The sequence below is a fragment of the Lupinus angustifolius genome, chromosome LG17 (assembly GCF_001865875.1).
Source record: "Lupinus angustifolius cultivar Tanjil chromosome LG17, LupAngTanjil_v1.0, whole genome shotgun sequence".
In the NCBI taxonomy this organism is placed as follows: domain Eukaryota; kingdom Viridiplantae; phylum Streptophyta; class Magnoliopsida; order Fabales; family Fabaceae; genus Lupinus; species Lupinus angustifolius.
In genome coordinates, this window is record NC_032025.1 from 5,167,468 (window position 1) to 5,181,046 (window position 13,579).

At 32.4% G+C, this 13,579-nt stretch overlaps 2 protein-coding genes and 2 non-coding genes across 6 annotated transcripts; 2 read left to right on the top strand and 2 right to left on the bottom strand.

Annotated features, from left to right (window-relative positions):
• On the bottom strand, nucleotides 604-5,453 carry LOC109330452 (cyclin-D1-1-like). 3 transcript variants are annotated; one of them, XM_019564621.1, is made up of 6 exons: nucleotides 4,983-5,453; nucleotides 4,710-4,796; nucleotides 2,298-2,393; nucleotides 1,919-2,120; nucleotides 1,671-1,810; nucleotides 604-1,587 (listed from the first exon to the last, which is right to left on the bottom strand). In XM_019564621.1, the coding sequence occupies exons 1-6, from the start codon at nucleotides 5,253-5,255 to the stop codon at nucleotides 1,339-1,341; spliced, it is 1,047 nt and encodes a 348-aa protein (XP_019420166.1). In that variant the 5' UTR covers nucleotides 5,256-5,453; the 3' UTR covers nucleotides 604-1,338. The 3 variants fall into 3 exon arrangements, with proteins under 3 accessions (XP_019420166.1, XP_019420165.1, XP_019420167.1); XM_019564620.1 differs by having other exon boundaries at nucleotides 2,298-2,396; XM_019564622.1 differs by having other exon boundaries at nucleotides 1,680-1,810; nucleotides 2,298-2,396; nucleotides 4,983-5,451.
• Nucleotides 8,732-8,805, bottom strand: TRNAV-AAC. Its single transcript has one exon. It is a non-coding gene; the product is annotated as a tRNA-Val (tRNA).
• On the top strand, nucleotides 9,328-9,401 carry TRNAN-GUU. The gene has a single exon. It is a non-coding gene; the product is annotated as a tRNA-Asn (tRNA).
• On the top strand, nucleotides 9,543-13,384 carry LOC109330683 (uncharacterized protein YuxK). The gene is made up of 3 exons (XM_019564947.1): nucleotides 9,543-9,839; nucleotides 11,292-11,459; nucleotides 12,805-13,384. The coding sequence occupies exons 1-3, from the start codon at nucleotides 9,581-9,583 to the stop codon at nucleotides 13,023-13,025; spliced, it is 648 nt and encodes a 215-aa protein (XP_019420492.1). The 5' UTR covers nucleotides 9,543-9,580; the 3' UTR covers nucleotides 13,026-13,384.

The window sequence follows — 13,579 nt, forward strand, 5'->3', positions numbered from 1 at the left end:
AAAAATAATAGTTTTTGTTTTTATAACTTTTAAATATTATTTTCTAATTGGATAGGGACGTGGATGAGGACATGAATGAGATTGGGGTAATTGATGTAAAAAGTTAATAAATGAGATTGTCGAAATTAAATGATCTTAGTATAAGGATCTATGTCTAGGTGAATGAATGGAAGAATACATGAACAGAAGGAAATTAAGGTCTGTCTGAAATCTCATGGACCAGGTTGCTGATAGCATGGTAATGTATGATAATACAACAATAGAACAGCTTGGAGATGGTTACGAGCAGGTAGTGGCTAATTGACGAGTCGTGATCACTGATTGAATCGTCTTTATTGCTAGCGGGACCAAGTAGTGCATCCTCTATAATAGAGTAATAATGCCAAATGTATAAAGTATCTAATTGTGAATCATGTTTTTCTTGGGTGAATTAAGTTAAATGACTTAGGTGACTAGAACTATTTGAATTGCATATTTGTATTTGGAAGTATGAATTCACGTACAAAGTAAAACTGGTTAGTGGTCACATTGTCTTTCACCACTGGATTATTAATGACAGAGTCAATTATTGGCATATATATAAATTATAAAAGTGAAAGAAAATGAATAAAAGAAAAAAGAGTCATGCGAAGAACTATAGAATTCAATACACAACAGGGAGAAAGGTCCCAAAGAATCCAAAAAATAAAACTATAGACACGTGTTTCCATCACACGCGTGGACACCAGGCAATGGGTCCTGTATAGATAAGCCAGAACTCATGGCCAAAAAAGTAATAAAGACAACAGTTCCCGCCCAAAAAATATCAGAAAAACACACATAAACAATGCATGGCACGCAACAAAAGCGTCTTCACGCGTATGCCTGAAGTCCACAAAATGTAGCCAACTTCAACGGTAAGATGAGAAGCTTGACTTATAGGAAAAACAGCTCAAAGTTCAAAGTTTCAACCTCTCATCCCAAGATTTACCAACCCATTTGATATACTCTATCTGCTATGTGTGACTCTGCTTTCCTTCCTAAGCTCTCGAGCAGTGTCCCACTTCTTTCTTCCACACATGCACGACCTAATTATTAAATGCATATTGGTCTATTTACTCTCTCTCACTTTCCAACAGCAAATATATTTAATAGAATATTTATATCGCAGAATCCCCTCCCTTGGGAATCTGCAAAGCCATTGATGAATGGCAATACCCACTAACAAAATAATAATGACTATAATAAAACCTCACGACACTCATAAAATATAATAAAAAACCTTCTGTGAATAATTTAGGTTTCTTATTTCAACAACCATGGACCACCACCTTATTTATTTTTTCCCCTCGTTTATTTTTATTGTTCTTTCTCTCGGAACTTTTCTTTCTCAGCATCAACACAAAAACGGTTACTATTTATTCTCCTCCATTTGTAAGACAAAGAGAAAGAAGTAGAAGAAGAAAATGATGATGAGGATGACGAAACACTTGAGCTCATTGGGGTCTCGGTTGTCACACGCAGCTGTGGCAACACTTTAGGGAGCTTCCTCTTCTTATTGTCAATAACAACTTCTTGCATTAATTGGTAGCACTCAATAATTTTCTCCTGCAACAACAAGATGTGTTAACAACCTATTTTCCCCCCCATTTATACATACCCTTTTCTCATCACAGTTTACCATAATATACATTGCTTACTTTTCTTAACCCCTCGCACCATGACTCGGCATGTTCAGGCCTAACAAGAGACCAATTAGGAATTTCGTTTGCTGCACATAGTATTGCCGAGGCAGCAATGCATGATGGCCAGTATGCAAGAAAGCTAGCCTCTAGAAAAAAATATGCCAACAGAAAACTAATTAATTATAAGTTACAACTCAAAAAGCATTCAAGCATTTTTAAAATACATCTACACTTAAATAGCTTCGAGAGTATACCTTGAACATTAGATAAGATTATTTGTGTAGCCCGTGAAATAAGGGACCCTGTAAAAGTTCCAGTTGAATCTAACTTGCATGCGAAGAAACCGAGGAAGCTAAATGGAGTTATAGATCTTAGCCTCCAATCCAAAACGCCCAGAACAAGTAGCTCCATCCTTTGAATTGTTGTTGGCTCAAATATGTATTTGGGACTTTCTACCTGTTTACATTAAATTATGATTATGAATAAGAATGACGTAGCTTGAATACGTAATGACAAATGACAAACCAAGTCAGCATATAATTTAATTAATGGATCCACTATTAAACAAAACAAAACTTAGTATTTTATTTTATTACACTCGATTAAGAATTGTCAAACATGTAGGACATATACCTGAAGGTCCAAGAGAGAGGGAACCACAGGTTCCTCCATCTTTGCCGCTAAAGACAAGCATGCAACAGACACAAGTTGTAGTGGCCAACCATTTGTTTGCTGCAAACAGATTTATTAATATCTTACTGTAAATGATAAGAAATGTGATTATCATAATCCACTTAAAAATGGAAATTGTCATATTTATACATTTGTCTCCGTAAATTAATTGTCATTTTTATAAAAAAAAAATTGTTCTCAAAGTTAACACAATATTAACTATTCATTTGTCTACTATATTCTTATTCTCATTATTGTGAGGCGAGAAAAATATATAGTGGAGTGAAGTATGAAAAAAAAACTAAACAAAAAAACGAATAATTTACTTAAGCGAGAAACGCACGTGTCTGTATAAGAGTGCAAGAAATTTCCGGAAATGATTATTTTTCAAGGTTGGAAAGTTCTTATATGCGAACTTTTTATGTTTGCATAAAAAATAATAAATTTTGAAAACAGCATATAAGAATATTGAGAGTAATTATATAAATTCACGAAAAATAGAGTAAAGTTTTAGTTGAAAAATTAAGTTTTTAATAAGTTTAGGAGCTTGAATTTTTACTTTTCCAAATTTGATATCCTCTAAAAAAAATAGAGTGATGTTAGATGGTATAGCTCATGCTTCTTACTGAAAGTTTACAACACAAAAAAACATCATATTATGCTACATATAATATAAATGAAACATAAAAATATTTAATTACGATATTTTTATATTATCATTATAAAGATTTATACACTATTAATATATTTTAATTATGTATTCAAGAGACCTAAATGATAAATAATATGATTATGTATAAATTTTTACAAATATTACACTTTTCAATAAAGTTAAGAATCCAAAACTGATTATAAATTATTGAACAGGGAGTAGGCACGTATAATATTCGTACGTAAGGCAACCAAAACAATACAGCAACGAAAAAACCAGTAATATGTTCGTACTACAGACGACAGGATCCGAATAATATTTAAATGTCATTTAATAATTAAAACTAATGATAAAAATAGAAAATATGGCAATTATTTGCAGACCATTGGGTAACAATTTAACTTAGAAAGTGACTCAATTAAAATTATTTATTATTATAAAAAAATAATATAAATTATTGAATCTTATTTGTATGGTCAAAATTAGAAGATACATGCATATCATTTTTTAAATGATAATGTAACAAATAATTAATTTTTAATTTTAACCATTCATATACCATTATAAGTTCCAAATTTATTATTCTTACGATTTTTATATGAAAATAATTATCACTTGAACCTCCCCATATATATAATACAAAATTATCAATTTATTAAAATTTAATTTTCATACACTCAGTCTGCATTTATTATCACATGTAACTCTTGAGGTTGATATTGTAAAAAAAATATTAGTATGACATTACAAAACAAAATATGATTGATTACCATAAAAACTTTAGATTTATTCATTTTGTACAACTATTACAGTAAAATATTCGTTCTTTTTGTCTAAATTATATGGGATATAATCCTATTTGAACGCTGGCTTAGCTAACTCTATCAAACACATTTAAGTTGAGTTTAGTCCAGTAGAGTTAAAGAACAGAGAAAAAGGAGAGAGAATTAGAAGAGAACGGAGACTTTCTTTGCTTTGGTTGAGAGAGGAAAGAAGAGAGAGAATAAAAAGTGGGTGAGTCCATAAAATTTTTTTCTCTTCACTTATGAGGAGAAAGTGAGAAGAGAAGGAGAAATTTTATCTGGATAATAATTTGTTGTCCCAAATAGTGTCTCAAACTATATCATAAATCATATCAATTGAAAATGTTAATTAAAATTATAATAAAATTTATAATTTAAAATTATAACATTTATTTTTAATTAATAATAAAACAACATTTTTTTCTCTCTTTTATTTACTCTAGAGACATTTTTGTAATTTGAACCACATCATCACTTTATTTTCATTTTTTCTATCCAACCAAACAAAAGAGAAAGAAAAGAAAATATATTTTTTATTCATTTTCTCTTATTTCTCTCATACCAAACATTACAAAAATCTACTATATATATCTTTTTTTTTTTTTTTTCCCGCCTATATCTCTCTTCTCAATTTCTGTTGTCAACTAAACAAAACCTTAATTGTTTTCATCAATCAAATTTGACACGCCACATAATATGTATATGACCCAAGCCGAATTTTCTATTGTTGTAATTAGCCATATAAATTCACTTCACGTTAGAAAAGTCTTCCATAACTACTGCATAGAAATTTTCCACGCACATGCCTGATATTAAAAACAATTACTCCTCAAACTTTCTAGATGTGCTTCTAGTCTTCTTTTGTTTTCCTTTTTTGTTTATTTTTATTTTTCTGAAAATTTACTTCATAAAACTCACCGGCAAGTGCCGAGAGTTCAAGAACCGATCCATATAATTGACGGAAAGATACGCCGTCAGCGGTTGAAAACCGTAATAAGCCTGCACCTGTAATCACCAGATTAAACCAAATGACTCCAAATCAGAAATAACTAGATCTAAAAGCTGAACCGTGACGATGAATAAAAGTGCATTTTAGCATCGTCTGATTCGGTATAGTATATGCGAGTGGCAATAACGTAATCTCAATAGAACGGAGTGTGGGAATTCGAAAGAAGTTGAAATAGCCGTTACCTTGAGAATCCATGCAACTGATTCTTTTCTGGCGGAATCGTCAAGCGAGCGAGACCGGAACCTCGAAAGGTAATCGAATCTGGTAACAAAATTGTGCTCGTCTTCGATGAATCCGGCTATGGACTCCTCCTCTTCCGACGACCTCAACGTCGGCGGCGAGGAATCGATGTCAGAGGAGTATAATTCCGTCGACTTACCAGAGAGGGTTCCGATAGTGTCCTCGCTGCAGAGAACGTTAGAGTCGGAGAAGCAGATGGAGCTGTATGAAGACATGGTGATCGGAGGCGGCAATGGTGATTTTCCGTCATTCTATTGCCATGAGTTGGAATGAGTTGTTGCCGGAATGTGTGATCGGAGAAGTTGCCGGAATAGTCAGTGAGAGTGTCTGTAGTGAAGAAAGAGAGAGTGGCTGTAGATGAACTAGTGTTGTGGACTTTTCATATGTATGTTTGAATATAAATAGGCGCTGCCTGTGATTTTCTTTTCTGTTTCTCCTTAAATTTTTAAATTTTTCTGACTTAAATATTTTATATTTATATGTTCGAGAAAAAGATTGCATGCACTGACAGTGTACAAGATTTATATACTGTCATTAAATTATCCACCATTGATGTTTAGTTATTGTTGACTTTTCAAAAAAAAATAACTCAAATAAAGGGTGGATGATAGTATGCATGTATATAAATCTTTACACTGTCAGTATATAGATTTTAAATCCAAACCAAAAATATGGTGTATATGTATTTCAATCCTAAAAAATGTGGTGTATATGTATTTCAATCCTAAAAAATGTTTGGTCATCCTAAAAAATGTGGTGTATATGTATTTCAATCCTATCATTATCATTACTCACTGTTGGTTAAGTGCCGACCTGATAAAATTAAATCCAAACCAAAAATATTAGGCAAACACTAGATTCAAAATATTTAAATATTAAAAATAGTTTAAAATTTGTGCACTGACAGTGTAAAATTTTTTACACTATTGATTTGTATTATTTTTGTTTGAGAGTCAATGGTGGTTAATAAATCATAGTGAATGATTGACTGACAATATAAAAACACTTATACTGTCAGTGTATACATATTAAATCATCTTAAAAACATTGAGGGACACATAATGTTAGCCACTGCCACCGGATGAGGCTAAAATTAAAATAAACATCTATATCATAGGAAGTTAGGAACTAAAAACATGCCTAAGAATATATTTTTATGTCCGTTTTTGGAATATTTATTAGAGTGAATTATACTATATCTTCTGAATTTAATTACACATGTTACCTATATAATATTTAAAATATTGCACACACCCTCCGTATGGAGAGGAAGTCGAAGTAATTAAGCTTGCCTCATGTGGATATAAATTGATCATAATTTTTATGCTGTCCCTTCTCATTTATTCACAAATAAAGATAAAATTTTTGATTTTCTACTTATAACATGACTTCTTTATTGTTTATCTACATATACCTTACATACACTATATTTCTAAGAGAGAAAACGTATATATATTATTATTGTATCATTCACAATTAATATTTTAATTATAATTAATTTTTCAACAAAGTAATCAAAATAAATAGTGGATGATATAATAAATATATATAAATCTTTATACTAATAACAATGTATATATATTATTTCTATTTCTATTGGATTACCGGAGACATGAACCCAAAATAAGTGAGATGGAAGCACCAATAATATGACTTAAACATATGATCTCGAATTAAAAAATTAATCTATTAGGTAGAAGAGTCTTATGACTTGTATCACATTGAGTTTGTTATGCTATCAAATATGGAACCCATAACATTGTCGCTCCCTTTGAGGGTCGACTTCCTTGGTAACTTTCAATCTATCCTGATGGTAGCCCCTTCTATTTTGATGACTTTACTCACATATCAATATTCAGTATTAATTTTATACATTAATCCAACTTATATGTAGTTCTTTCCGTGACACAGTTCCTTCTATTTTGATGACTTTACTCACATATCAATATTCAGTATTAATTTTATACATTAATCCAACTTATATGTAGTTCTTTCCGTGACACAGTTCTTAATAAAATACACCAATTATTAGGACTTAAAGCACATGAGAATAGGTTAACCCAAACGATTAGTCTACTAGGTGGAGAACCTCATGACTTAAGTATCATATTTAGTTTGTTACTACAAATGTGAGACTACTAAGAGTCTTTACATGGGTATGGGAAGAGTGAAGAGTCACAAGTGAGACACCACGTCTTGAACCAGAACCTTAAAGTATTAGTTCCATGAACCTTTCCTTCTTATAAACTCTTTCACTCCTCACCGCATATCCAATGTGGGACTTCACACTTGAATAAACCCAACATAAATAGATGATACTATGTATAGTTTCCATAAATATGACTAGCTGTTGAGGTAATTTGCTATATTTTTAATGTATGCACGTAAGAAATGTTTTTGTTTTTTAAAACGTATTTCTTGGAATTATGAATTGAAGTTATAGATAAGTTGTTTTCCTGTATACAGTTGTGGGTATAGTTTAGCACACAGAATAGGATGAAATTAAATGGGATGGACTAATATCCAGTCCTAACAATTTTGTAGGCTCTCAATTGAAATAAAAGTGAAAGTTTAGACTCTCAGGTCAAAGTTAAATAAAAATATTGATTCATATATTTTAGATTCTACTTATCGAGAAAAGAAGGGATAAAAATACATATCTTACCAGTGTATGAGTTATTAAATAAAAAAAGCAATTCAAGTAAATAATAAATATTGTAATAATTATATATAAAATTTTACAGTACCTATACATACATATTACACTCTTTCTACAAATCAAAATATGTTTATGTAACATAATTGATGACGCTTTAACACTCCACGTCTATCAGGATATATGCACAATAATCAAGAGTTTTGTCATCACAAATTTTCTTCTATATATACACAATAATCAAGAAAAGTTTGTTTGTTATAAATTTATTTGTTACAATAGAAGTTGTTAAAATTTTGAATGACAACTAATTTTACTTTTTCTAATGTGTCCTTTTGTTTGTTTTCAAAACAACATTTTTCTAATATAATAACCAAGCAGGAACATAGATAAGAAATTGAAAGGTTGTATCATCTGAGATTTGAGTAAAAGGTGGAGAGGTTTTGGAGGAAGGTGCATACTGCATAGCATGTCTACTAGCTAGTGGGCTACCAAACAAACCCCAAGTGGCTTCTCACTATTCAACAGTGATCTTCATTTTTGCCATTAATTTATATTTCGTAACAATTCAAACCAAGAAAATATAAATTCAAATAGTATAAACATTGATGGAAAACTCTACCTAATTTGAATATATAGATATCCCTTATCCCCTCAATACATACACAAATAATAGCAATAACGTCCCTACAAATCAGCATGGTTTGCGTATAAGGTGTCATGTTTGCTTGGTGATATTTTTCACTAACAAAAGTTGAAGTGCGCGCCCAACATATCATATATTAATATGTTTATTAAGATCATGACACCTTCAAACAATGAATATATAAATCATCGCCTTATAAAGATTATTAGTTCTCTTTCCTTCCTGAAAGGACCTCACTTAGGTTGGTCTAGCTAACAAAAGAAGCCCACGTCTGATACAGTGAATAGAATATGACCCAATTCATATTTGAAATGCTACCTAATGGGCTCTGGCATAACTGAAATGCAAGTTCATGAAAAGTTATGTATTTTCAAAAGTGGAAAATTAAATGGCTTCGCCCGGGCTCGAACCGGAGACCTTCAGTGTGTTAGACTGACGTGATAACCAACTACACCACGAAACCTTGATGTTTATACATTTCTCATGTTTTGTATTTGGATTCGTGCTGATTAAAGGTCAATGAGAAAACGCTATTAAAATTTCTGTGGCAAAAACTTACTTCAATAACGAATAGATAAATATACTCATGCCATACGCATCCGAAAATTGTACCCTAAAAAAAAAATTACTCATCCGAAATGATTTAGGTATCTCAATTTTTTATTGGTTGTAGTTAGATACTCCCCTTGATCATATTTTACTGTTTTAGACAGAAAATAGTATCTTATTTTTTTTCCATACGCTTAAAAAGTAAGAGGTGTCAATCATTTTATCAATCTTATTTTTGTCCGTTGGCATCTCTGGGCATTCATAGAAATAGATAATAAGTTTTTGAAAAATATAGTCAAAATTTCATAAAAATCCAGTGTTTTAGATACGTTTATTAATCATTAACGAAATATGGAAACATACACAAACAATTTCAAAAACTATTAATTGTCAAAATAAACAAGATTAACATTCGTACAGATTATGAAACAGGATAGCTGGAATAGCTCAGTTGGTTAGAGCGTGTGGCTGTTAACCACAAGGTCGAAGGTTCAACCCCTTCTTCTAGCGCTTACTTAATTTTTTGTTTTTTAATTTGAATTTTCCCTTGCCATTGCTATGGCCCATTGGATCCTCCAATTCCTACATACTTGGAATGCAAGAAAAACACTTTGATTCATTTCCCAAATCGAGAAGAAGGAACTACCCACTCACACATTTTTGTTTCTAATCCAAATAGGAGGAACAAAATGAACATTATTATGGCAAAGAGAGGAGTTACAATTTTCTCTTCTTCATTTCATCGCTTTTTATCTTCCACATCAACACGTTTCCATTCTTCTACTCACAACCGCATACCCACCACTGCCTCCGACGTCGATGCTGCTGAAAACTCAGCAATCCCCGTCCTCTCCCACGCTTCTTCCATCATCAAGCCCATCGTGTCACCCTCTCTGCTTCAACCCAGAGTCGTGCTTTACGACGGTGTCTGCCACCTCTGCCACCGTGGTATCATTCTTACTTCCATTCTATTAATTTATTTTGTTTTTATTTATTTATTTATTATTATTATTCAGCCGTACTTACACCCTCCTCAAGTGACACTTATTGGGAGGGACATCATACACTATCGAAATTGATTAGTTCCTTTGAAAGAGATAACTTGGTAGTAGCAAAAAAAAGTCCTATTTACCTTATTTCTCTTGGTCTGGAAATGGGGCAATTTTATTGATATACGTGTTGCTTCTAAGTTGATGTTACAATATTTGGCAATAACGGAAACATAAGAAATTTTTTTATAATGATTTTTTGAAGAACTTTCAAATGTTGTTGTGATTATTAGGTTAAGGACATTTTGACATCATTTGATTTGTTTAGTCGATGGAAAAGGTTTGGTTGTTTTTGGTGTGGTTCTTCCAGAAAGTTCCTGTCTTTCTTCTTCTGGTGTGTGTTTTATGGTCATTTGTCTGAAATATGGACCTTTCATCTTTCTGTTTCTTTCTAGGCATGACTACATGGTACATAATTGGTGTTTTGTGCAAAATGATTTATTTTAGCTAATTCAAATTCCTTGTATTTCTATATAACCTTGTTGTGTTCAAAGGGAGAAAACTGCTGAGAGCCTCAGTAGTTAATGAACGGAGTGCAAGATTTTGTAACATCCCTAGTAGTTGAAAATTTGAAGATCTAGAGTAATAGGGATTGGTGTTGTCTATCTCATACTCGAGCAACTGCTTGTCCCTTAGTTGTTGATTCCTTGAACATTTGTGCAATGAACTGATATCAACTTGTTGGGTAATTTCATCTGGTTAGTACTTTTTCCACCATGTTATTTTCTGAGCACAAGTTTGGTTGTCAGAAGGAAAATTGTAAGTTAGGCTTGTAAAAACTAGGTATCATACATAGAGTTTGAATTGCTATAAACTTAATTATTGATATTTTACAAAAAAGTCATTGGATCTATTATGATAGTTTTTAAAATCTGGCCTGGTTTGCTTCTCAATGATTATCCTATAATCCCCTCCCTTACCCCAAAGTAAGTGCAAAAATTAAATTAAAATCTTAACTTCCCCTTCCTTATAAAAGGGCTACCCAATGCATGAGACTCTCACCTATTGGGATCAGGGGAGGATAGATATATCCAGCCTTACTCTCATAGGTGAAAAAGTTGTTTCCAAGATTTGAACCTATGTCCTTCAGCTCATAAGGCAAACAACTTTACCTTTGCCCGAGGCTCTCCCTCTTTTCCCTTCCTCATATCAATATGAAAGATAACAGAATTAGGAAATTTTGCAAGCCATGATACTTAACAGTGATAACTTATTGTGTTTAGCTCTTTCAATTTTCCAATTCTATCGTCTTTTGCATTGCTGTCTTTTAACTTGTGTTCCATTTAATTTCAGAGGGCAGTTTTGATATCTAGTGTTTAGGATTTACACTTTGACATTTCTGTATCGACAGGAGTGAAATGGGTAATCAGAGCTGACAAGGACAGAAAGATAAAGTTTTGTTGTGTTCAGTCTGATACTGCTGAGCCTTATTTGAAAGCATGTGGTCTTGAACGAGAGGATGTCCTCCGCCGCTTTTTATTCATTGAAGGCCTGAATGTATACTCTCAGGGATCTACTGGTTAGAATCTTCTTTCTTAATTTACTTCAAGTGTGGCCAATCAGTCCTTTTGATTTTTGAAGACTATTTTACTGCTTAACTTAGGTTTTTGGGATGGTTGTGTGTATGCACCAGTAGATCTTTAGTAACAAGGAGCAATTTGAGAATTGCTTTGGCGGTTGGTCTGTTGGGTGTTTAGATCTCTTCACATGGATGCTATATTTGACTAATGCAATCTAACATTCATGAATATGTTACTCTGCTGAATTGACATTGTCAGAAATATTTCGATATTGTATTGAAAGGGTTGTCTAGTGCTTGAGGCTCCCACTATAGGTAGGGCTTGCAGGTGGTCAGAGCATTCCCACATTAACACCCTTATATCTGCATTATAAAATAAAATGAAATAGAATAAAAGCTTAGTTATGGTAGTGATGCTAATTATCTAGAATTTCTTGGAATCATGACTACCGGTTGAAGCAAAGTCATATAAGTCGGCTTCTGCAGGATATGGAAAACTACCTTAAATTGGAAGTATAGGTAAACAAATCCGAATTGGAGGATTTGGCAGCTCTGAAATTCCAGTTTTGAAGTGGGTAGAAAATTTTATTCTGTGAAAGATTAGACGTTGGGATATTTGGTTTGAAAATATTATTTAACTGAAGTGGAAAACATTCAGCTTCTGGATTCTTTGTTATTTGTGGAGCAGTCCTGTGAAATTGCAGAAGTTTATTCGCAAACCGTTGCATCAATAATTTAGTTCTGCTTAGGCTGTTTTGAATCATTGTTTCGTGTGAAATTTAGAACCTCTTTCCCCTTTGGGGTCCAAAGAAGTTACATAGTTACTTGACTCATTTCAGAGTCTCCTATCCATTTTTTTAATTTTTTTTCTTTTATGTTTGCATGCTCATATTTTATGTGAAAACCATCTTGAATGATGTTTAAGCCTGGTCAATTGCTAATCTCATTATTCTTTCTCCTTGTTTTGGTACATAACCAACTGCGGTTGACAAATAGGTCAAAATCTTCTGTCCAAAGTGATAATTTGTACATTTTTTATACTTAACTTTGTCTATTATTTTTATTGACTTTGCTACCTTTAACTTCTAAGGTGTTTGTTGATTATGCTGTCAAACTGTGAACATTTTAAGAAAAGTTTAATTTGTTCCCCAACATGTAGATTTTCTTCTAGAATCCATATTCTAGCACATTTTATAATGAGAAAACACTCCATCTAAATGTAGTGACCATTTCCAGAATAAATATTTAAGTAAATGTTGATAACACATGATCATTTATTACCATTTTCTCCCGCTTTCCTCTGAATTTGGATATGTCAATCTCATTGTAACAAATGACTCTGCAGCTGCATTGCGAGTCCTATCATACTTGCCGCCACCGTACTCAGCTTTAAGCTCGCTCTGGGTGGTTCCAACTCCAATTAGGGATGCTGTCTATGATTATGTAGCAAGGCAACGATATGAATGGTTTGGAAAGGCTGAAGATTGTTTGGTTTTGAAAGAGACAGAGCTGCTTGATCGTTTCATAGATAGGGAAGAAATGATGAATCGAGGTCGCGATATGTAGTTATAGCTGCTGCCTAATGATAGCCACATTTTACACTTACATTCTACCTACTTCTTTTATGATATCTTACCGTCTTCGACAATGCTAACTAGTTAATTTGAAGTGCTTGAAGAATATCCTTCACCCAAAATCACTTCCCCTTATTCAAAGCATGTGAATTTTCGATATATTTAGGAATGCCATATTCTTAAGAATTACATTGATAGTTGTTTGGAGTGTAGATATGCCATTCCTCATACCATGGCTCTTTGGATGCTAAATTGTCCTGAATTTGTTTATTTTTCATATGCCAAGAATGGTAATAACAGTTAACCACCATGTTGGACTTGTTATAATGATGGAGCAAGGAAGTTTGATCCTTCGTTTTGTGCTTCCAATTTACATTTCAATTAGTTATTTCAGTTGTGCAACTTCATAAAAAAGATATAATAAAACTACTTGAATTATCTTTTGTGATCACCTAGTTTTATCTTGAAGTCAATAATAATGACTTACACATTTTAAACAGTCCCATAAAGCATGATAATTTTGTACTGATCTAATATACTGAAGTC